Source organism: Uranotaenia lowii, chromosome 1 (assembly GCF_029784155.1).
Source record: "Uranotaenia lowii strain MFRU-FL chromosome 1, ASM2978415v1, whole genome shotgun sequence".
In the NCBI taxonomy this organism is placed as follows: Eukaryota; Metazoa; Arthropoda; class Insecta; order Diptera; family Culicidae; genus Uranotaenia; species Uranotaenia lowii.
The window spans coordinates 127,905,109-127,929,889 of record NC_073691.1 but is presented as its reverse complement, the minus strand read 5'-3'; the positions used below and the strand labels follow the sequence as shown (position 1 = coordinate 127,929,889).

At 35.3% G+C, this 24,781-nt stretch overlaps 1 protein-coding gene across 1 annotated transcript in view; it reads right to left on the bottom strand.

The window, feature by feature from the left end:
* The window catches only part of LOC129739951 (tyrosine-protein phosphatase vhp-1), a 51,403-nt gene extending 36,400 nt beyond the window's left edge, over positions 1-15,003 (bottom strand). The window contains exons 1-2 of the mRNA XM_055731517.1: positions 12,834-15,003; positions 823-933 (exon numbers count right to left, since the gene is read on the bottom strand). Of these exons, the coding sequence (XP_055587492.1) occupies positions 823-933; positions 12,834-12,894 (172 nt within the window). The 5' untranslated portion in view covers positions 12,895-15,003. The remainder of the gene's footprint in view (positions 1-822; positions 934-12,833) is intronic.
* Positions 15,004-24,781: the final 9,778 nt, after the last annotated feature.

The following is a 24,781-nucleotide window of genomic DNA, read 5'->3' as shown; positions in this document are numbered from 1 at the left end:
AACTACAAAAAATGATTGATTGTCCTTTTGTGATGTTCGTACACACTTCATATTCATGAAATCAGGGGGGGATACGTTTAGGACAGAATAGATATGTAATATTTACTTAGTTTGTTCGAACAAAAAAATGACGCTCTCTGAAACCTTATAAATACATAATTTTCGAAATTATAATTTGCGGCTTTTTCGGCTCAAATGGTTGCCGACCACTGACTTAGCAAGCTGGTCGAATGAATGTGGAAAATGATGTACACATTATCTCAGGTTGGTTAGCGAGCACGTTTGTTATAAAACATGACAATAATAGAAACATTTCGTCACAATCGAGGTGGTAGGCAAAAAAAAACAGGGTATGTACCATTACTGTATTTTTAAGGTTAATTAGAGTTTGTTAAGGTTTCGATGTGGTGCATGCTTGAACTTTATTTTTAATTCAGCGACAATCAAAACGTGTTACACAGATCGCCAGTAACGAAAACATCTGTGCAATTCAAGTGTCTTTTTCTCATCTCAGCATATCATCTTCAACAATACACCCACGCTCTCCATTCGCAGGCTGAGCTGTTAATTTTTCATTCTTCCGATTGGATGACACGCGTGTGGTTGAGGAGGGTTGACGCGGAATAAATCCTCGTTGGTAGTATGTTTGGTGTAATGCCGAAAGGCCCCCGAATCTCTGCCTGATTAACAAACAAGACCCAATTGACCACTTCCTCATTGTTGGTTGTCTTTGTCGATTCTCAAAGAATAACGGCGATAGTTTCCTGTACGCCTTGAGATGAGTGTGCGTACTTTTTCGGTTTGTCAACCGAACTAACTTACCGTACGATACAGCCGGACTGGAACAGCTCCTTGCCAGCGGGATCCGACTTTCAGTTGAGATCGATGAATCATCGCAGGTGTCTTTATGGCGTTTGTGCGGGTTGTGAATTGCTGCAAGATTGAACAGAAAAGATAAACATTGTTGTTAATCTTCATCCTATTTGCGAGAAGGTAACTTTGAAAATTTTTTTGAAAAAACATTAAAAAACAACCCCAGATTTTGGAAGTACCTTTAGCATTCGGCCAGTGGAATTTGATATAAAAAATATTATGCAAAACTCTAGAAGAAGATATTTGAGTCTACACTCAGAATATACGTATAAAATCTGATCCAGAAAACGGAATATGGAATCTAAATCTGAAATCTGAAATCTGAATCTGAAATCTGAATCTGAAATCTGAATCTGAAATCTGAATCTGAAATCTGAATCTGAAATCTGAAATTTGAATCTGAAATCTGAATCTGAAATTCGAATCTGAAATCTGAATCTGAAATCTGAATCTGAAATCTGAATCTGAAATCTGAATCTGAAATCTGAATCTGAAATCTGAATCTGAAATCTGAATCTGAAATCTGAATCTGAAATCTGAATCTGAAATCTGAATCTGAAATCTGAATCTGAAATCTGAATCTGAAATCTGAATCTGAAATCTGAATCTGAAATCTGAATCTGAAATCTGAATCTGAAATCTGAATCTAAAATCTGAATCTGAAATCTGAATCTAAAATCTGAACCTGAAATCTGAATCTGAAATCTGAATCTGAAATCTGAATCTGAAATCTGAATCTGAAATCTGAATCTGAAATCTGAATTCTGAATCGAATATGAATCCCGAATCTGAAATTTGAATCTGAAATCTGAATCTGAATTTGAAATTTTAATCTGGAATCAGAACCTGAATTCTGAATGTAAGTTCTGAATTTTAAATCTGAAATCGAAATCTTAAAGTTGAATCTGCGGAATCTGAAGTCTGAAACTGGATTCTGAATCTGAAATCTGAATCCAAGAAATGTTCATTTCGAAAAATAAAATTTCTCCACAACATCCATGGATGGCTCATAAGTGATTTTCAGTAAAACAGACATTTTATTCAACGTAACCATTCGTAGTCGTAGACTAAAATTCGACTTAAAGTTGAATCTAGCTAGATGCCTTTCAAGTATCAAGAAAACTTTTTTTTCCTTTTGTTATGATCTTGGTACAGTATGTCGGAGATAGTTTTCTGGTGTTATGCTTCGAGAAGCGTTCATTTATCTCAAAAGGCTGTTTCTATCTATACTAGCATTTTTGATTGGAATTATAAGTAGGTTTGTTTTTTAGGTATTTAAACAACCCTCGTTAACCACTTTAAAATGAAAAGGCAAAATATTTCAATTTGATAGAAATAAGTTTATCTTGCTTGATCGGGCCTGTTTCACAGAAACTAATTTCACTTGTAGGAATTCTACCCCACTAAATAACACAACATAGCAAATTTATAGAGAAGAAAAAAGAGGTATTAGCTTGGTATTTAGTTATGAGTCTTTAGAGGAATCGAACGGTACCTACGTAAACCTACATTGTTGAACGCCAGTTAGCGCGGCTCGGAATCGATAAATTGAGTTAATAAAAAGGCTTGCTCGAAACTCGAAGATTGTGATTGAGCTCTAATCGGGCTCAGTCTCTTATAGGTAGATCTGGAGGCTATGAAGGCGTTTATTACCAACTGAATCACCAAACAATCTAATTATTGTTATTGTTAGGTTTAGAATCTTTTAGGTGCTTTCGATACAAGGGCTTTGGGTGCTACCAAAGTTAGCTGATAACGATCAGCTATTGCAAGATTGATAGAGTACAACCGAAAGAGTACAACCGGGAAGATCGAAGGTGTAGGCTTACTACTGTAGATTTGAGGGTGAGTAATAAGACAAAGATCTATGGCGAACTTTCTGAAGTCCAACAATGGGTTCCTCGGAATGGCAGGAACAGGTGTGGCGCAGAAGAGGTCGCTCTGCTCTGTTGATGGAATCTGTTGTAGGCTCCGGAGTGTGGCGTGAGCCGAGAAACTTGTTTGTTACGTGCTCGTTCGCTTGACTGGCTCTCGTTCGCTCGCTCGATGATGTAGAAATCCAGTCTTGAAACTGCACTACCTGGCTGAGTCTGGCCGTTTCAGCCAATTGAAACAAACTTGGAAAGGTCGTATCTCTTGATTCTCCTGCGCCATTGGCAGAGCAGGCGCGCCACGCAAAGCCTTTCGCACAGGTGTTGAAGGCAAAGACGGTAAGGGGAGGTTTGGTTGAGGGTTTTGCTTACACTACACAGCAAAAAATAATGTAACGATGGACGATGTAATTTCTGGGGATTACGTATTTCTGTTGCAATAATACATCTAAATGATGTACACAACGTGAATACGTCGTGAAGTGTAATATCAAAACTTTCTATGTGATATCGCATAAAGTAGTCAATGTTTTCCTTTATTGACGTTGGAATTTGATTTCATTTCAAAAATAAAGAAACGGATTATGGACCTCAGCTGTATTTGTTTGGCTTGTAAGTACTTCCAAAATTAATTAAAAATATAAGCAAACCCACTGCTTCAAAACAAATTTCATTATTTTTCCTTTTTTAGGAAATTTGGGTCATATGGATCAGCAGTAATAAACAAATTATTTGTCTCCAAACAGCCGGGTACATCAAGACAATGTAAAATTAGGTACCATTTGCGACTCAAGTTATGTGCAGATATTTGATGTAATATAGCAATACTTTTTTTGCTGTGTATGCTCTACCGACAGTTTGGTGCGGGATGGTTTTTTTTTAGCTAAACTACTCAGCATTAAAATGGGTACCGACCGTGTGTGGTGGAGGTTTCGCCACCTTCTTCTCTCTCTAGCTCTCTGCCACTCTTAAATTAGCAGGTGGATTTTTTGTTTGGATGGGCCACGATTCGTTCAAATGTAGAAGAAATAAACAAAAACCGCTTTGAGGAAGGTAGATTACCGTTAACGTCCCTCACAAGTCTGGTGAGTCATTAAGGATCAACTCTGGCAGCTCTCGTTTCCATCTTATAAATAAACACTTTATAGTAACGCTTTAGATTATCGTTAACGTAATCAAGCGTAAATCAGTGTGATTTATGTGCGAATGATTTTAGACGGTTGCGGAATGCTTTTTTGCGCATGAGCATGATGATCGTTGATCTACCAAGCATCTGTTTTCGTCTGCGCCTTACTACATACACCGTTTGTTAGTTTATCGACAGGATTGCAGTTGGAACTTAACGAATAGGTACAGGAAATCATCTCCTTGCTTAATCAACTAACCTTGGTTTGTTTGAAGGGTTTAGACGATTTTGGCGTGAGTTCTTCCAGTCGACTATAAAACAATTTGTTCGTTTCCTCAATTGCTGCGGGCATCCCTCAAGTCCGCCGATCGCAAATGTTACTCGCATGATTCATTCACCCGCCCGCGTCGCATGGGGGAGATTTAATTTTAAAATAAATCCACATTTTTTGGGCCCAACAAAAGACGCTGACCAAAAAAAAATGTAGGAATCTACTACTGTTTTACCATTGTATCTTCGAAGTATCCTTATCACGAAAGGCGTTGACAGTCAATCACCACCATCTTTTGCGTGGTGGTTGCAAATGATTTTTACATACATGTACGATGACGAGGACGACAATCATCGGGAGCATTTCAGCAGCGATCGAGTAGGTGGATTATTTTGATCTTCTTTTCCGATTTGGGGTTTCCTCTCGTTCACTCTCGCTCTTGTTATTGCTGTGCTGTGTGTGATAGATCTGTAGGTATCTATACAGATTTTCTTTTTGCACTGATGACCTGCTTCAGTCGTAGTTTTTTTTCCTTCTCTTATTTTATAAACAACCGCTCGCTCTGTTTGGTTGTTTCGGCTGGTTGGTTGTTTGAGCGACTTTCAGACTCTTAACGTTCCCCTGTACATGCTGCGGTTGTATACAAGCGGCTTAAGAAGAGATATGACTCATCAGCGGCAGCATAGGCACCGACTGCTAGCGGGGACCAACAGTCTTCACTTGAAGATAACTTGATCCAACTGGGCCCCCCTGGTCAATGGTGTAATGGTTGCACTCCGTGATTTGCTCGAGATAGGGTAAATGTACCCAATCTAGGCCCCTAAGGCATGGTTGACTAATAGATTTCCCGTGATTATAGTCTTCCTGTAATGTGTACGTTCAAAAGTTCTTCGACAAATATGATTGCTTACTAGCCTGAAATGCAGTAAAAATATGTCCTTGCTTGAAAGCGGTCAATATTGCACAATGAACCAAATGAATGATTGCTGGGAACAAGCAATAAATTTCACAGTACAATTTTGAAGATCTCCTAACTTCAAATAAAGCAATAACGACGCCAAGTCCGTGTAGTCGATAGAGGAAGGGACGTGCAGCACATGTGATGATTTTTTTTTCGGAGACCGGCTGTTCGCCATCTCTCCATAAATCTCATGCTGATTTTGATGGTAAAGGAAAAACGGCATGGAGATCACCTTGGTAAGTGATGTGGCCGAGAAACTCTATGCTCCTTAGCAACTAAAATTTTCTCGGTGAAACTCCTATCATCTCTTCAGATGCAATAAATACACTAGGGTGATTTGCCAATCGTTGTCCCCTAACCCATTGTTGCACAGCATGACTTAAATTGTCAATATTTCAGCTATTTTTCAACTTTTCCTCAAAAATAATACTGAATCATGTAATTCGGAATGTTTTCTGATGAAATGAGGCTTTTGTGATATTTTCTGCTGGTAAGTGTGTATCTTACGAAAGTTTGAATTTTTCTTGTTTTTTTCGCGCGGTTTTTGTGCTAATTGTTAACAAAAACCTTAACAATCCTTCTACGGCAAATAAGGTTTTACGTCAGAACAAAACATTTTTTGTATCACTTTTCTATACGAAACGTTTGTTGGACAATTTTAACACCATGATTTTGAAAAAAAATTATGATCCCTACTTTACCAGAAAATATGTTGGATCGTGCAACAATTGGTCCGCTCAATCTCCTCCTGCCCCATTGTTGTACATGATTCCGCAGCAAAATTTGTTTGAAAATTTCAAATTTATAAATTCGTATACCTCCAATAGTGTTTGATTGTTTTTACAGCTAAAAGTACAAATAAAAACTTTGGAAGCGATTGATTGAGTCCGGAATTATAACAACGTGTTTTGAATAAGTAAGGAGGCTTGTACGGAAAAATCCAAATTTTCATTCAAAAACCATCAGCGAAAGTTCAAAAAACATAATTTTGTATTTTTAAAATATTTCTTGGTTCTTACAATACATTGCATGTGGACAAAAACTAAAACTAACTTGTACTCCAGAAATGATATTCGTTGACGTACAAAAAATTCAAAAGAGGTAATTTTTTTTAAAGTTTAGTGTTTTGACAGGTAATTTAAAAGCTGGTTAACCGGATGAAAATAAGAATCGCATTATACTGCTTTGCATGACCAATAAGTGTGATGATTTAAAACTTTCGCAAAAACATGTCATGAAATTATTGAAAGCTTCAGAAAGCAAATCCTGAAATTATACAAATTGACATACAAAATTGAACACGTTCATTGACTATATGCAACTAAAACAACTCGAATTGTCTATTGATATGACATATTTTTTTTATGAATAAGTGGATATTTATGTTGAACTAGTAATTTAAGTTAATTCTGTGCTTTAATTAATTATTTTCCACTCAGAATTTTCATATTTTTGCACTCAATATGAGTTTTAAAAATTAATTCAATAATTCAAAGACACTTTATATATCCATTAGTTTATTTTTTCTACCATCAAATCTTAAAATTGAAGTTTTGAAATTATTATACTCTTTGAAAAAACTTATGTATGTATGAAAGTCGGGAAATTTGCACTGTCTGAAAAGTGTCAAAGTCAACTCAACTGCATTGGCTTTGAGAGACTACTTTTTTATCAAATTCATTTTGAAATCCTTTATCCCGACCATTTACTCAACATTTTATGCAAATAATCTAAAAGCTGTTCTGAACAAATCTGTTTCTCTTATTTCGTGACGACAAATCTAAGAGAATTTTATTCCATGTTAACAGCGGTCCCCTTGATATTGTTATTAATAATTTCAGAATATTCTACAGGAGGAAAACTACGACCCTTAATCCCAAAAACTAGAAGTCGAAGGTCTACTTATTATATAGCCTAAATATTACTTATCTGACGTACAATTTTCTCAGGAATTCGAATCTGCCGTCGAGTTGCCGTCACTGGACACATCTATGTGAAGGTTTATTTTGCCCTTATCATCCAGAAAAATAAACAGTCATAGCTTTGTGAAACTTAATTTGATCCAAAACAGTTTTTCAACCGGAAAAATCTTGGGATGCATTTCTATGTGATGTGATTGTTTCTTGAAGATTGATGAAATGCTATAGAGGTAACATTCATTACAAATAAACCCACTTATATGAAAAAGACATTTAAATCAATTAACTTTTCGAAAAAAAAAATCTCATACAAAATTGTATATCATGAGCATAAATCAGTCAAACAATCTCAAATTTGGGCGTGGTGGTGTCCATTTTCAAGTTTTATATTGAGATTCATTATGTAAAAATCGATCGACTTCCAAGTGAATCATAAAACATTTGTTTTATAAAATCGCATCTTCTTCATAGGGGTAAAAGGGGTCAAAACAGATCACGTTTTCTAATCTTTTCACCTGTTAATAGCCACTTAAAAATTAAGCATTAAATACCTTTCAGTTCATTCTATGGGATTTTAAAGACATAAAATTTTATGTTGGTAGGACATATAAAGAAAAAAGCTCAACACTGGGCAAATTTTGTTAAATAACACTCCACTCAAATGCCTTCGGGTAAATAAAAGGTGGATTGGAGTTTCTGAGAAAACTTCACGTGTGATAAATGATATTCCAGACACTCAAACCGACGGCTTTGTGTTTTTTTTTTAAGGCCGAATTGGAATTGGAAAGTGCATTGGACGGTTTATATGGAATACCCCCCCCCCCCCCCCCCCCCCCCTCATAAGGGGCCGTCTAAAAATTAGATTGCATTTGAATTAGAAGTTCTCAGAATAAGCTTCCGTAACAAATATCGGCCTATTCGACCTCATCGTGACTGATTTTTAAAATGTGCAACCATTGGAAAAAATCGGACAACATTATGCACGACACAAAATTTGCCTGTGCAACTATTGGGCACAGACAAGCTGTTTTAAATGATTTTTCAAATTTTTATGTCACTTTTTTCAAACACTTGAACTTTTGGATCTTGTTGACCAATCTTGTATGAGTGACCGACAAAAAAAATCGAGTGAATTTGGTTGAAATGACTGAAATACAGCATAAACACCAAAATCATGTGCTTAGCTGTGCAACGATTGGCAAATCACCCTAGTTGTAAATCAAATTTTCGATAAATTCCCGATCAGGAGGGAAAAACTAAATTATATCAAGATGAGATATTTCAATATTTTTTTTTCCTATCGAAATGATTTATTATTAAGTACTCGTAGGATGTTAAAATATCTCAAATTATATCAAAAAATCTATACGATCATAGCTAAATTATATCAATTTTAGATATGCTCCTTTCAAGATTATATCTCGTTCAGATAGCATAGTTTGATATTGGGCAGAACAAAACCTATCAAAATTATAACTTATCAAGATATGAGTGCTTCGGGAAATATTTCTAGTGGAAAGTCAATCAACCACATTATTTGCTAAAATCATGTTCCATTTTTGGTTTCCCAAAAATTGGATTTAAATTTATGAATCTGTTAAGCGAAACTCATCAATATACGGTTTGGGCCGTTGACTTTGATGTCCGTGTTTCATAAAAAGTTGTAAGTATATCAACATTAGATATAATCATTTTATTTTAGGACAATCCGAAAAAAAATCTGGATAATTGAAAATGAGCTCAACCCCATTCAAGTCTGTCAATCAGAATAAGATATAATTCAGATTGGAGAAACTTAAAATCGAAAATTTTGAGCACTTAATTATAACTGAATCAGATATAAATATCTTGGCGAGATACGTTTAGGTTATTATTTTGATATGCTCTCCTGATCGGGTTAGGACTCTTTATGTATATTTTTACTTCTTAAAGGCCTTTCAACTGGTGTACCGATTCTAGCAATAAAATTCAATTGAATTGTTAAATCTAGTAATAAAATTTAAAATATTTATTTTCGTGCAAAGCAAAGAGAAAATGAAACTCTAAATTTAGTAGAACGATACAAACGAATATTTTTCAATGCAATCGTATGATAATCCTTGAAATGATGCATCATTTATCTTACTCCATTTGTTTACATTTGGCGCATTCGCCCTATTCAAAATTCACTACCAAAATAGATTTATCAACAAGAAAACACAATATATTCAGCAGTAAGGTTAAATTTTGATGTGGAATTTGTCCAAAGTTCATTTTTACCTAGTAAAGCCATACAACAAAAAGAAACTAAAGAACTTGGAATAATTTCTAAGAGTTGGTTTTGATAAACAATTTTGTTAAGCTTCTCTGTAGGTCCGATGTTGACCGAAATTGTTTTCAACCAAGGACGTGGGATTCTATTACATAAAAAGCTACCAATCTCAAACCATTTATTTATCTACCTTGGAAAAGGGATGAATCATCCGTGAGGATGAAAATCCCGAAAAAACAACATCTACCTTGGAATGTGCTAACGATAGCATTCCGAGCCGAAAATACTTGGAAATGACATCGTAACTGACTACTTCTGACAAGAAGCTGGTCTTTCGCGCCAAACCATATTCGTCGTTTCATCGTCATCTTCGCTGTCCAGGGTAGTCGTCATCTTTCGGTCAGCTACAAAAACCGACAAACAACAGCACGTTTCCAACACGAATTAGATGCAAACTAAAACTCCATTCATTCAGTCAGCCAGTCACTGAACTTAACACTAAATCGTGATTCATCGGCCAACTCGCGAATTCTCCGTATGGCAGTTAACATTCGTTCCACAGACTCAGTCATCGCGGCGCGCATTCTGTTAAGTAGTTGGGGCATTGGCGTGCCTTACTCCTGCCAGTGTTATTAACCGGCAGAAACTTCGGTAGGAATTCCGGAAAATTATGCGGTTCTCGGTTTCGTTACTGATCATGTGTAGCAGCATCTTGGTGGCCGATCGCGATGAATCTAGCCAAGGGAACTTCACCAGCAACGGAAGAAAAACTGCGATAATTCAATTCCAGGGATTGAATTATCACAAAGCTAGCGTTGAGGCACAAAAACAAACAATAACAAATGTTCTTATTTTTATAAAAATCGAAACATTGGGTTTTTGAAACTAATCTTGAGGTCAGAATGGAATACAAAATAATCATCAGTAAACCCACTAGAGACCGTCGACAGATCCTTACCGAGTCTACGCGAAAGAAGGGGTGCATCTGGGTACCAGGTACCATATCCAGGTGTCAGATGTGAGTGTCCTTTTCTGTACGTGATTTTTATCCTCTGGGATGATTCATCATCTCCCTGAACTGCGGATGCGACCAGAATGAGTGCGTTCGACAACTCGTTTTGCGTTTAGGGACTTCATAGACCTGACTCGTTAAACTGGTGGCGCAAAGTGGTGACTACTGAATAAGTGCGGTCGGTTGCTAGATTTGCGCTTCGGGACATTAAACTCCCGATCTGCAAATCGAGTAAATACCTATATAGTTCCGCAAAGTAGAGACTTAAGTCAACACAAGAGGTATTGAAGGAGTCTGGGTTTTACACGTGGCTCGGAGGGTTTTTTCCCCTGACCTGCGTGTGCGACCGGAGAAAGTGTCATCGACAACTCGATTTGTGTCTCTGGACTTCCTGGACCAGATTTGCAAAGCAATTAGTAGCGCTAAAATGTTGACCTCTTACAATACGATGAGGTGTCGGAACTCTTTAGAGAGGTTGTACATCGAGTGGTTTTGAAATGAGGTTGTACTGATAAGTGGACTCGAAACGAGTATTGCCTTGGAGCGCACTAGCGCGTAAGTCCTTCCACTATTGAAGTATAGCGTGTATAGTTCGCTGAGGAAAAAGGTTAGTGGCCCCAGTGGATTTTATGGCGTACGGGATACAATGTTATTTGTAGCATTGCATCATGAGTCGTCCAATTTAACCCATGGACCTAAAGTAGTAAATTGGTCTCTAGAAGATACTAAAGGCCAAAGACTAAATCCTGCTTCACAATGTTGTAAGGTGCATAATTTTTCAAGAGCATGCATATATGCTGTTTTCTACCCATTTTCACTTGTTTGAATTAATCTTTCAAAAGTTTTCAACATTTCAAACAACTTCAGTTTGATCTGTTTCTTCAGCTTCGCCCTCATCAAAATACTAACATTTCTTGTTTTATACCATATTTTTCACATTCGAAGTTTGTCATTCGGATTCTGAGCAATCGTTTGAAAAGATTCTGTTTTTTTATTACTTAATTTCGGCTTCGTCTGTTTATACCAAATCACTTCGTATCTTACCACGCATATTGATGGTCGCTGAATAACCTAGTTCTGGTCACCACATCTCGTGCCGTTGCTAAGAATGACGTTTTCTCCTCAAAAGTAGATCAGCATTAGGTGTGCGAAACTTTAGGTATATTAATATCAAAATATTCTATCAGAATGAGATCTTGTTACGAGGATATCAAAGACTGATACATATAATTTAGCTGTGTCGTATAGATATCACGATAAACATAATTCGAGATATTTGAAAATCCTACGAGTTTCTATGCATACATTTTTTGATTTTAGTTGTTCAGATGACATTCTCAACTTCTTCGTCAGTTAATTTCTTTTTCTGCAGTGTTTAAAAAGTTGTAGGAAGCTTTCGCCAAAAGGAATGTTGGGTGGAAAGACCTAGAAAAAGTTTAGGAAGACAGTTTATACTAGTAAGCGATCATTGGAGGGATGAATGACATCAAAATTTTAAAAACTTTAGGATCAATTTAGAAAAAAAATAAAATTAAATTACCATAACTATAACAGATTTTAATATCAAAAGACAATTTTGGATTTTTTGTCAACCATTTGAAGACGTATGCATCAGATTATTGTTGTAGAGTTGTAGATGAAAATACTTCAATGACTTGAAGTACATATACACTGTTTCAATTTACGCCGGATCGTTCTGAAGTCAATGTAGGGTTGACGATAACAGTTCATCGCGCTATTCAGGCCCAGTTTTCTAGTTGTCGCGAAGTCGTTTGTTGTTCAACCACAGCTGGGATTTGCTTGGGGATTTAAAATTAATTTTCATAGTATGATATATCTTCATTTTATAATCACAAAAATATTGAGATACAATGAATAGCCCAGAACAACTGTTCGATATCGAGGGGATTAATTCGACAGACACACAAAAACATTGGATGATTAACATACCGGAAGTCATATTCGGTCAATGGGTCCTGGATAGCGTGCGAATAAAGCTTCGACGAAGACGTTGGTCTAACAAGAAACCCCGGGGGACAAATTCACTCGTCAGGAGCGGTGTCGACGTTGCAGCACACTGAATCTAAGGCCAGACGGATACTGAGAGACATTATGTCGCTGTGTACCATCTCAGATTGTGTGTCGACCAAATAACAAAAAACGCGGTGGACAGTTTGGCAAGTGCTTCTTATAGAGCAAAAATAACGTGTGCTTTGGGCGTCGTGTTAGTATATATATTTTTTTTTGTGCAGGGTGTCTAATAATACTCCTGGCGAGGATTGACTCGAAAGGAGTTCACTGTCCATCCGAATCGCCGAGTCATTTGCTGATCTGTATGAACCTCCCTCGTCGATCGCCCGAAAGGACAGCTCATCGGTGAAACATGTGATCTACTTTACGGTCTGCCGCTAGTCGTTTTGGCAATCAGATAGGTGGTTCGAAAAATAGAACCTTTCTCCCAACCACCCCTTTTCCCACAAAGAGGATGAAAATGTAAACCCACAGGTGAAGAATTTTACCGATATAATATGTAAGTAGGTACTACTTACCAAGCTTGGCGGTTGGCATCAGCCGTAATCCTAGGCAGGTTGATTCACGCTTTATTCTCATTTTGGTTGAGGACGTTTTGGAGGCTCCTGCCGACTCCGCCCGCGCCGGAGACGGTGATTTGTGCGAGCGTGAGGCGACGCCTGGTGACGACGATGACTGATTATTGGTGATAATTTTGACAGGTAACAGAACGATGATCGACCAAGTAGTAGACAGAGAGTTTCACCTCGCGTGTGTTGACTGTTCGCGTCGTAGCGGTTGCTCAGGCTCACTCGGTGTTTCGTCACGAAGGTGACCGAATCGGCTAACTATTTTTGCGCTACTTATGAGTATTTAGCGGGCAGGTATTAAGCATCAGTACTTAACAATGATCTCGGCACTGTAGCACTTCAGATTGTCATTCACCCGGGGTAAATGAGTTGTTATGTGGCTTTCCTCACTTTTCTGATGATAAATTATCTCAAAATAGGCTCTGATTATGATGAATCATTTTTACTCGCTTTTATTATGGAAGATACTTATAACTTGCACCTACTGAGTTGATCCAGTTTCTTTTTGATACTCAAATCAACTCGAATCACCTTTTATGTAAACTTGCTTCACTATCGAGCCGATTTATGTATTTTCCATTTGAATAAAAAAAAACCTCTCCGACCCAATAATTCTTCGGTGTTGTATATGTTAAAAAGTTGATCGACACAGTAACAGCACTTGATTTCACTCGCGTATATCACTTGTATTACGTTTCCCCCTTTTATTTTACATTACGCTAATGCGACCTAGCTAGCTGGATAAACGGTTACAGGTTTTGGTTGCTAAATAATCCGTATGTGTGGTTCTGGCGTTTTTTAGGCTTTCCAATCACACTCATCCGTGGGAGTGAATCACTATCCAGAAATAGTTGTTAAATGCTGTTTCCGTACCAAAACAAACAACAGAACTCTTCATTTGACCGACGAAAAGCAGTAGCGATATCCAAAACTACCAGTCGGAAATCTTGTTTGTTGTATATATCAATCCAATAAGGTACAAAAAAGGCGACTTCAGGAGGCACACAAATAAGAGCACAAACTACGCGTGTGCACATCAACCGACGAACGGGCTACGAATGATTTCTGACGGCTGATTCCATCCAAGTTCGGATTTGTTCACATTCTTTCAGGTTCCTCCTGCTGTTGCTGTTGACTAGCTGACTTGCCTGTGGATGTGGTGCTGCTCGCTGCCATGAATGCCAGCCATGGGATGGTAACGGAACGATCTCACCAACACGCATGGTCGTTTCAATATGACATGGCACCTCTACTAGCAGAGCAGCACTCAGCTCAACAGCCGTCGATTCATGGGTTGTGATGTGACTGTGTGTTTGTTTAATTTTCCGCTCTTCATTTCGTTCAAGTGACGTCACGCGGAAATGATTTTCCAAAACGCGATTCGAACGCGAACGCGAACATTCATACGCGGAGCACCAAACGAGCGAGTACACGTGCTCTGTCGATGTGTAAGGATGTATACGCGTATGTATATTGTATTTACGCGATAGTCACTGCACTGCTGTCGCTGTCTTGCTACCTACTTGCTTGATGATTTTCGGCTGGTCATTCAAGGCATGTTGATAGAAGATTTTATGATTGATTGATTGATGACTGGAATTTTTATTTTTTTTTTCTTCTTCCTCCACCAATCCATCGCGGAAATGTGACGTACCTATTCTGAATGCTTCATCCAGTTGTGAAGTTTTTCGCAATGGTCGATAAAATTACAATCCTGTTGATATTTTTTTCGCATTCAATAAACGGCGAGAAAGAAGATCTGTTTCCACGAGAATAGTATGGATCACAGACGTCGGACATAAGATTTTAAATTAGAAAATTGTATGCAATAAAATTTAATTGAACTCTATTCCTGTGCTTTAAAAGTTTATGATGAATAATGAAGAAATGGTTCAGAATTCGAATTCTTATTCTAGGATCTAAATTTTATGTGGCGGGTTTGTACCTTTGGAATAATCGAGCGGACTCATCATATTCCCATTTGCGCTGCCAGTTGACAAGAGAGTTTCTTCGAATCAAATAGTAAAATTCGTTGAAGACGGTGGCACGTTAATACGTGTCGTCTTCCATCGCCCCCACCTTTGCCAGAGAGTCTGCCATCTCATTGCCCACTATCGAGCAATGCGGAGGAACCCAAACAAAGCAAACACTCAGAAATGAAAATAATATAAAAAAATATTAGTTTTCAGGTATTCGCTTATTACTCCGACGATAATAAACTGGAATCATTAGAACATAATAACTCACAATCATTTCTTATCGAGAAATGATCCAATGAATAAAATTCAATAACCGCGAGATAGGACGAGGATGAGTTGGGTCGGTGGCTTCACTCGAATATCCCAAAGGTAAGGCCGATGACATAGTAAGAGCGATGCGATGCGAATTGGCGAACGCGGCCAATGCGAACTCGGGCGACGGAACAAATTGACATCTGCTTAACGCGGTGAAGTATGAAGTATGTCAGGTTTAAGCGATCCGCCGCATTGAATCGCATTCGCCGTTTCGTATCGCATCGCATTCACTATGTCATCGGCCTAAGCCTTAAACCCTGCTTTAATAGATTGGACCTTAGTCGGGTTTTTATTCCTATATTTTCCCGTCTCATGTCCAATCATTATTCCTTGAATGCGGTACTCTATCGTATAAATATTGCTGGCAGCAATTTATGCGGTTGCGGCCTATAGGTTACCATGACATTGATCTTATTGTTTGGTCGTGTGAGGACCACCTTGTCGCTAGAACGAACTTCATAGATTCCGGGTCCGAGGAAAACCACCCGATGTTCCAGTGAGGGATGTGTTAGCTGTGCTAGACTTGGACTAGGTACTTTTTCGAAATATACCTTTTCATAAAAGCTATTGATCTTCGTCTGTAATTCTTTTTATTTTCATATTTCCCTTTCTATCCTCGTTTTTCGTGTTAACCCTTTTCTTCCCATGGTAGCACAGGTGATCCACAACTTTTCACAGCTCGCATTTGAACTGGGCGCTTTGGATCAACACCATTTTTTCACCGAATGTGTAGATATGAGTGAAGAAACATTGCACGAAATTTGAAGAAAATCGGTTCGCTAGGTTTTGCTTGGCAGATCAAAAGCTGCAAAAAAGTCGGATTTTTTTCGAATTTGAATCAAGTCGTCATTTGTTGTTCAATAACTTGACAAGTTTTTAGAGCAAGTTCAATGGTGTTGGGAAAAATGGTAGAAATTTTTTCACTTTTTGCACATTTTGAAAATTCTGCCATGCAAAAACATTTTCAAGATCTTTGGCTTTTGGGAGTTTTTCTATACAACACGTGTTGTATTTTCGCATGCTGTGATGCAAAAATAGCATTGTTTCTATTTCTAACACATACGGCTGAAATAGAAACAGTGCTGTTAAAAAAATACAACGCCCAAAGATCTTGAAAACATTTTTGCATGGTAAAATTTTCAAAATGTCAAAATGTCTACCACTTTTTCCCAACACCAGTGAACTTGATAATTTCCTTCAAACAAAATTACTGACGTGCAGAAAATTGCTTATGCAAGCAGAATCATATAATGGTTTACTTAGATTTCAACAAAAACATATAAATTTTTGAGTAAGTAAAGTGGATCACTGGTGATACACTGGGAACAAAACGTACTTTTCTTCTTGTGAAGCTTCTTATCAATGCTCAAGAAAATCATTTCGTCAAAAAAAAAACGCTTCAGGATAGTTATTTCATCTGCATCTTCATCTGCACATGTCTCGAAATATTTGTAAAAGTTTGTCATTTTCTCGAAAAACGGCATGTTTTGTTTTCCTTGCGCAAAGTGTCATGGCGGCCATTGTTCATGGCAAAAATGAAAATTTCAAATATTTCAATAAATAGACTTTTGAGGGATGCGTTTTTTTTTTTTTTTTTTTTTTTTTTTTGTTTCGATTATAGTCGTTTTAACATTCTTATGTCATTCGCGACTTATATCAACGATGAAGTTGGCGGACAAGTCATTGAAAAACTTATCCGGTACAACTGTGATCGATGTTTACTCTTGGGCTCGAACTCAAGGACATCGGCTCAGAAAGCAACTAACTTGCCAACTGAGCTATATCACAAGCCCAACGGATGCGTATACCAAAGAAATTTTTTTTATCAAATATGATCGTTTTAGTTTGTGATCAATGAAGTGATGAAATTCCATGTTTTTTGCAATTATTTCTTGTTTTTGCACCCTATGTGTTGTTATAGGCTTAACCCTCTCCATGAAGATTTTTTTCAAGTAATATTTTTCAGTTCAAGAAATGAATTTACCATAGTAACGAGAAATTACTTCATCTCAAAAGGTGTTTATAAATAAGTTTTAATAAAAATATGTTTATTCGTAAATTTACAATTTAATACAAAACCCTATCTTGTCTTTGAAATTGGTTTTTGTTAATGTATCTAAACAAGTTAATCCATTACGTTATTACTAATCACTTCGAAAATAATAAAAAACTTTTATATCATAACAAATTTAATGCTGATATGAAATATTCTCAAAGAAACCAACCCATTTTAACATCAACTTCAATTTATGTTTATTGTTCTTCTAAATACTCAACACGTCATTCAAAGGATTTTGATAAATTACACAAGGCCACAAAATTCACATTTAGGTGCAAAGAAGTTAAGAGCAAATTTGATTGATTTTGATGTCTTGCAACTTTTTAAAATAGGTATAAATTGTTTTAGAAAATTCTGCACTTCTCTGATAAAACTTCAAAATGTTTAAAAAAGAATTAAAATAAAGGTTTTTTCCCAAGAAATTTTGACTTCTGCGAAAAAAAAAACATATTAACGTTTTCTATATGTTTACTTTTAGCCATTTTTAAAAATAATAGATTTTAAACGAAATTTTTAGGATGTATTAACTAGATTGCATTTGAGATAATTTCAATGCAAAAATCAAATCGTTATTCAGATTTCGAGAAGTTTGTTAATTTTAATCATCAATTGAATTCTATAAATAAGTTCTAAAATTTATTTGAAGTTTTTATTGAAAAAATGTCTTCCATAAATGTAAAAATTTTATCTATTTATAGAAGAGAAGGTGTTTTGGATCCGTGAATTGACTGAGCCGAATTTTTTCCCGTTGTTCATATTTTAATATAAGAAATAACCATATTGATGAAAGTTTTGTTCTTTAATTAAGAAAATTTCAAGATTATTAAAATTTAGGCCGATAGAAAATTGAAAGAAATAAATAGATATTGAATATTAACGAGAAGAATTAGATAAGAAGCATTTTCATCACATGTCATCAATTTGTTCCTCAAGAAACAAATTTTCATATTCATAATCTGTAAATGTTCTTACTTAAAGAACATTACTTTTACCAACAAGGCCTATAAATTAAACTAAAATTTCATTATAATTTCCAAATAAATTAATAAAACTAAATTGTATTGTTTTAATTAATTTGCCGAATTTTGAAGTCCGAATTATAAATAAATTTGAATAATTTTCAATAAGTTTGTCTTTGATTTCAAGTCCAAATTTTTGTAATAATACACCCAGAGCATAAAAAATAATATTTTTATATTCTTTTCATTTCTGAGTGTAATGGTAAAACGATGTTTTGATAAAGCACTCTTCCAAGAAGCTTCCAAGAAGCAAGCTTAAAAATTGAAAATTAAATATTGCTAGAGAACACATCTAATAGTCCTAATGAATCCTTTAACACGCAAATTTCAAGTTCGTTAACAGTAAAATATTAAATTTATCATCTTTTCTCGTAACTATTATCTAATTCGAGTTTTAAAATGATTCTAAGCTCTTTATTCAATATGTTTCTTACTGAAATCAATTGTTTCATCACTAAATGTAGTTCTTTTAGTTTCTTTACTGAACTTTTTCGAAAAACGAAGATTTAAGTTTGATTCCTATGTAATGTATGAAAAATCTAAAAATAACTATACGTCATCAAGGCCGTGCCAAAGTGGGGGGTGGGTTAATAATGGTGATCGCTAAGATACATTGCATCCTGATAAGAACTCAGTTTCATTATCCTTCTCACATCGCCACAGATTTTCATTGTTTTATTGGCAAACGGAAGCGATTTTCGTTCTTCTGAACCAATACATTTTCAAAACGAGTACAGTTTAGTAACGTTAAATTATGGAGATTTGCCATTGTAACCTGATAAAATTTATCATTTCAAACTTTGGTTCAATTCTTTCCAAACATCTATTCCCATATAAAAATATATATTTCCGATGTGTTCTGTTGAAATAGTAAAAAGATGCATTGGAAATTTTATATCATAAAAATGCATACTATAAGAGGTAAATTAATTTTAAACAAACTAAACGAGCGACAGCTTTTATTTTTTTCCTAAAGTTCTACAAATAAGCCTAATTTTTTTTGGTTTAAACATCCGTTAAAAGCCAATGAGGTTCATTTGTTTGTTATGCGCATAAAACTTTCATTTCAAGTAGATAAATATTTCCGGGCCTTAGAATAAATAAACTAACAAATTTTAATTCATGAATGCTCATTTAACGGATACTAAAAATAAGTCAAAATTTGACAAAATTTAACGATCGGTCGCGAGATGTAATCAGATAATACGGTTATAAAATTTCTTTTAATCTTTTTTATTACAAACATTCCGATTCAGCTTTCAAGTTCTCATTTTGATTTCTGGTAAAATAAAAAAAAGATTTCAATAATTATATTTTTCGATAACGAAAATTTAAGTTTAAATTCTCAATTCTGTTCAAAATCGTAACCCTTTCAATTTGTTTCCTCTCCATACTAATAAAAAAATCTTAAATAGAATATCTAAACCTCTGAGTCTCAAATATATCATGTTCTATGAATACTTATCACAAATTCATATTTTAAATTTGGCCGAAAATGTCAACCGATCATAATGATATAAGATTCGTTGTGTGATAAATTTATTTTAATATTTCAATATTCCAAGCAAAACAATTTCAAATATTTAAACAGTCAAATTTTTTTTTAAATACTTTAATTCTTAACAGCTTTGCTGTATTTCAGTGTATTTTACAGTGATTTGTTGAATCATCACGCCTAGGTTCATACGATGATGTAGAAATATGCTGGGGTCCAATGAAAGCTTTGATATTAAATCTTAGGGGAGAGTGGGGAATCGTGGGCCATGGGGAAACGTGGGCCACTTTTAATATCTCAAATGTGTGTTGAGATAAAAATCTTAAACCAACAGTCATCGTCGTCGCTTTGCGTGAGCATATATTTCTATATTTTGTTGACTGAAATACGCATCATCTGCTTCTTTTATTTATCAAGCTAAAAAAAGTTAGAAAAATGTTCTTACATAATTAAAAAAACAACCGCTAATTTCATCGATGGGGAACCTAAAGTGCATAACAAAAATATGCTCATACGCTTATGATCTTAGTTTTCTCATGATCTTTCACGTGAAAAAGGAATTTTTGATGAAACATCAATAAGTCACACCTACGCAACCAATTTGCAAATCATAGCTTGTGGGGAATCGTGGGCTACACATCTTGAACCATCTATATTTTTATTTTTTTTATTTTTAACTTGAAATACGTTTTTCCTATCTGTAAAGTTTTCTTATGCCAAATGAAGAACTATGAAAAATATTATGTTCTTTCCAAATAAGAAATTTTGCCAAAACGTTCGCTCGCCAGGTTTTGGAATCTTTTCGAACATACACAGCTCTCATATTTATTTTATCATCTAAAATTGCTTTAAAATAACGAAATGAATTATGAAATCAAAATTTTTGGTCAACTCATAAACTTTGCATGTTATTTGGTCAATTGGGATTTGATGGCCCACGATTCCCCACAGTTTTTCGAAATCCGAAAAATATTACTTTTTTTCAAACAATCAGAATTTGGTGAAAATAACTTATCAAAAATTTTAGAAAAATACCTTATGATACCTTAAAAATGAAGAAAAACATACCATTTTTTGTTTTCATTTTATCTTTTATAATAAAGAAGTTATGAAACAACGAAAAAAAGTGGCCCATGATTCCCCACTCTCCCATACATAATAATAGACATCTAACTTCAGCTTTCCTTCGCTGTATTTCATTTTTCAACGAACCGATTTTTTTAACTCAAATTTTAGTTTTTTGACGTTATTCTGATCATAACTTCATTGAACAAACCAAAACCAAAACATGATAAAGAAATTAAGTGTAGAATCAAAAAAGGGTGTAAAAGTTGTAAGACGATATATTAAAGTTTATGGAATAAAATGCTTCTTTACCAAATAAAGTTGCTCCTTTGAATAAATATCTAAAAATATTCATATTATGTATGAAATTTTAAAATTAGATCAAGCACTCTGCTCCCGGTACACAAAAATATTTTTCACAAACTTGAAAATATTGTTCACTTGAATTCATGTTCAAAATTAGAAAGAAGAACTTGAATTTTTGAAAATTTGTGAAATGCTTTCATGGATTTGAAAAAGAACACTGAGAGAGGGAATTCAATACAGACCCCACTCGATTTTGGCAACATTCGATTTTGGCAACATCCGAGCAAAAACCGTTCGTTTTTGGCAACATTAAAGAAATACGGTTTTTTTTGTTACTTTTTTATTTTTTATTCTCATTTCAATTCAATCAAAATTAATGTAAAACGTAATTTTAGCATGAATTTTTTCAATTCGGCTTAATTATAATAGTTTTTAACAGTTAAACCACGAATTTTTCCATGTTTTACTGCTTGAAACTAATAAAATTGAGCCAAATTGAAAAAAAAATGCTTTTATTAGGTTTAACATATATTTCGAGTTATTTGAAATTTAAATACAAAATAAAAAAGTGACAAAAAAAACCGTTCGATTTTGGCAACATTCGATTTTGGCAACATAAAATTTACGAGCGTGTTGCCAAAAACGAACGGGGTCTGTATTTGAAAAATTTAAAAACAACAAGTTTTAAGACTGAAATTTTTATGCACATAACAATTATTATCAGTATTCAAAGCATTATTAAAATCATCATCTGATGTTCATATTCGATCAGAACGGTGGTAAAGCAAATTTATTTTTAAAATATTCAATTCAAGAAAAACAAACTCAATTTCATAATCTCAACAGTGAGGATTTTATTTGACGATTAAAAATGCTCAGTTTTTAGCCGATTAAATCAGAACAACAAAGAAAACAAATTCAACGGAAAACTTCCCATACCACCGAAGGAAAATTTCTCCAGGCTTCCAAATGCTGGATCAGACTTAATCAGAAACAAACTTTTATGAAGAACGTTAACTGATTTCTAAAGCTCACCTTGGTTGCAAACTGATAAAATGCTGTTTATTTGATCCATAGATGTTTTTTTGGGTTCTTTTTAAATCCTGGAAAATATTAACTGAACTGAAGGAAAACATATGTTGCGTCCGTTTACTCTAGAAAATTTCGAAAATTTTCAAAATTTTCACACATTGAGCTAAAGAGCCGCAGTTATACATCCAAAGAGCCGCAGGTTGCCGACCTATGCGCTAGGCCTAAGACAGTACATGACATTTACGAATTGAAGCTAGTTTTAAATAAATTGTCAATTTCGATTTACAATTTTATACAAAACCCTATATTGTCTTTGAAATTTGTTTTTATTATGAAATGTATCTAAACACCGAATTTTATAGTCCGAATTATAAATAAATTTGAATAATTTCAATAAGTTTTTCTTTGTTTTCAAGTCTAAATTTTTGTGTTTTGAAAATATAATCTTCTTGGAAGCCAAAAAATTTTAATTTTCAATAAGAATAACTTTGTTTCTAGCTTTTGTTTTTGAAAAGTTCGAAAAATGATTCGAAGTAGCAACTCCAAAGCTTATTTTTTATGCGCAATGTTGACTCAATTACTATTTGATTTTCTTAGTTTTTCTAAAGCTTGAGTTAGGACAAACGTTTCAACTCCAGATCGCATCACGATAAGCATTATCACAAAAAAATTAAAGTAGTGTCAAGTATTAAGTGATTTTCTTAATCTTTAATCTAGTTTATTCAAAATTTCACTAATGTTTTCACAATCAGAAAATCAAAAGACAATGGACTCAAATGGATTCATTTATAGATTCATATAATTATAGATCATTTTTATGATTTCAGATTATTCAACCCTCCAAGACTGCTTACAAGATTTGCCAGCCGATTTTTAAATTGTATGATTAGGAGATATTTTTTAAAGCAATATTCTTTGTTTTAATTGCGTATTTTCTGCAACTAGTTTAAGATAATTTTAAATATTTTTCATGGATTTTGATAACAATGTTGAATCAACCAATTCAATTAATATTATTGAAAGTTAAAATTAAAGAATTAGCACCACTGAAATTGTAAAACACATAAAATATGTGCCTTATTTGTTGTGTATTTTGGTATTGTTGGTATTTCTAGCCAAATTTGAATGTCATTCGGCCGATGGACGTTAGGCCGAATGGTTTATCAGGTCGAATGGGTTATTCGGCCGATGGTTATCCAGCTGAAGGCTGTAAGGCCGAAAGGACGCAAAGCCGAAATGCTGAATGGTCAATTGGCCGAATGGTCATTTGGCCGAATGGTCATTGAGCAGAATGGTCGCTAGGCCAAATGTATGTCAGGCCCATAAGACATATTAACGCTTGTTTGCATGTTCGGGCAATTGGCTGTTAGGCCGAATGGTGGTTAGGACGAATGGTCATATGGCTGAATGCTCGTGATGAATTTTGGCTAGGTCAATAAGAAATCTTTTACAGTTGTCAGCATGTTAGGCCGACTGGTCGTGGCCGAATGGTCGTAAGCCTAATCTGTGGCTAAATGGTCATCGGGCCGAATGGTCGTCCGGCCAAATGGTTGTAAGGGCGATTGGTTGCTAGGGTAAGGCCGAAGGATCATCAGGCCGAATAGTCGTGAGACTGAATGGTCATAAGGCCGAATGGTTGTAAGGCCGAATGAACAATAGGCCGAATGCTAGCAAAGCCGAAAGGTCGAATCAGGCCTTATATCCAATCGGCATCATGACTATTCGGCCTTACGGCCGGCCATTCGGTCTCACGACCATTCGGCCTTATGACCATTAGACCTGACGAACATTCGGGCAAATTGCCATTCGGCCTAACGACCTTTCTGCCTAGCATAGATTAAACAATCGTCGTTGAATCATCGAATTTGCACACGCCATTTGTGTAGTCTACGGCCCGCTTAACGTATGGCTTGCTTTAGAGATCAATAAAGTCAATTGTGAATCAGTTTCGAGAGAAACCCTGGAAACAACCGTCCGGGATTTCACATTCTGAATGGATAAATACACACAATGACAGCAGTTAGTGCAAAACTGGATAGTTTTTCTGTTTTGATTGACCGATTGCAGGCATTTTTGTTGATCGCAAATTTTCGATGAAAATCTCGACTTTCTAGTCTCCCTATCAACATGCATGCATGTCGCTCTTTTGAAAAGTATGTGGCGATCCTAATGCAGCATAAGAATTTCAACATTCATTTATTTATTTGAAATTTCCCGAAAAGTTTTGGTTCTGATCGATGAACGGGATTCAGGTTAAAGCTGCGATAAGTGTAAGCTGTTAGGTAAGGTATGATTTGGGTTTCTTGAAAAGGTAAGATTGATTCATTGAATTTCCATTTCATATATCATCATATAAATAATAATATTAGAACAACCAATCACTTGCCAACTGGGCAGGTATCTAAACGTGTGCGTAATACCTGTCATAGATCAATATCATCAAAAATCTTATTAATTTTAACACGGTTGCGTAAGTGATTGACTTGTTCGTCCTTATAATACATACATTTTCACATAATACATTCATAACATAACAGTTCATACGAAGCCAAGGTGTCGGGTATGCGGTAATTTGCATTGAAGATTTACCGAACTAATAATCTAAAGAATGCAAGCTAGCGCATGCG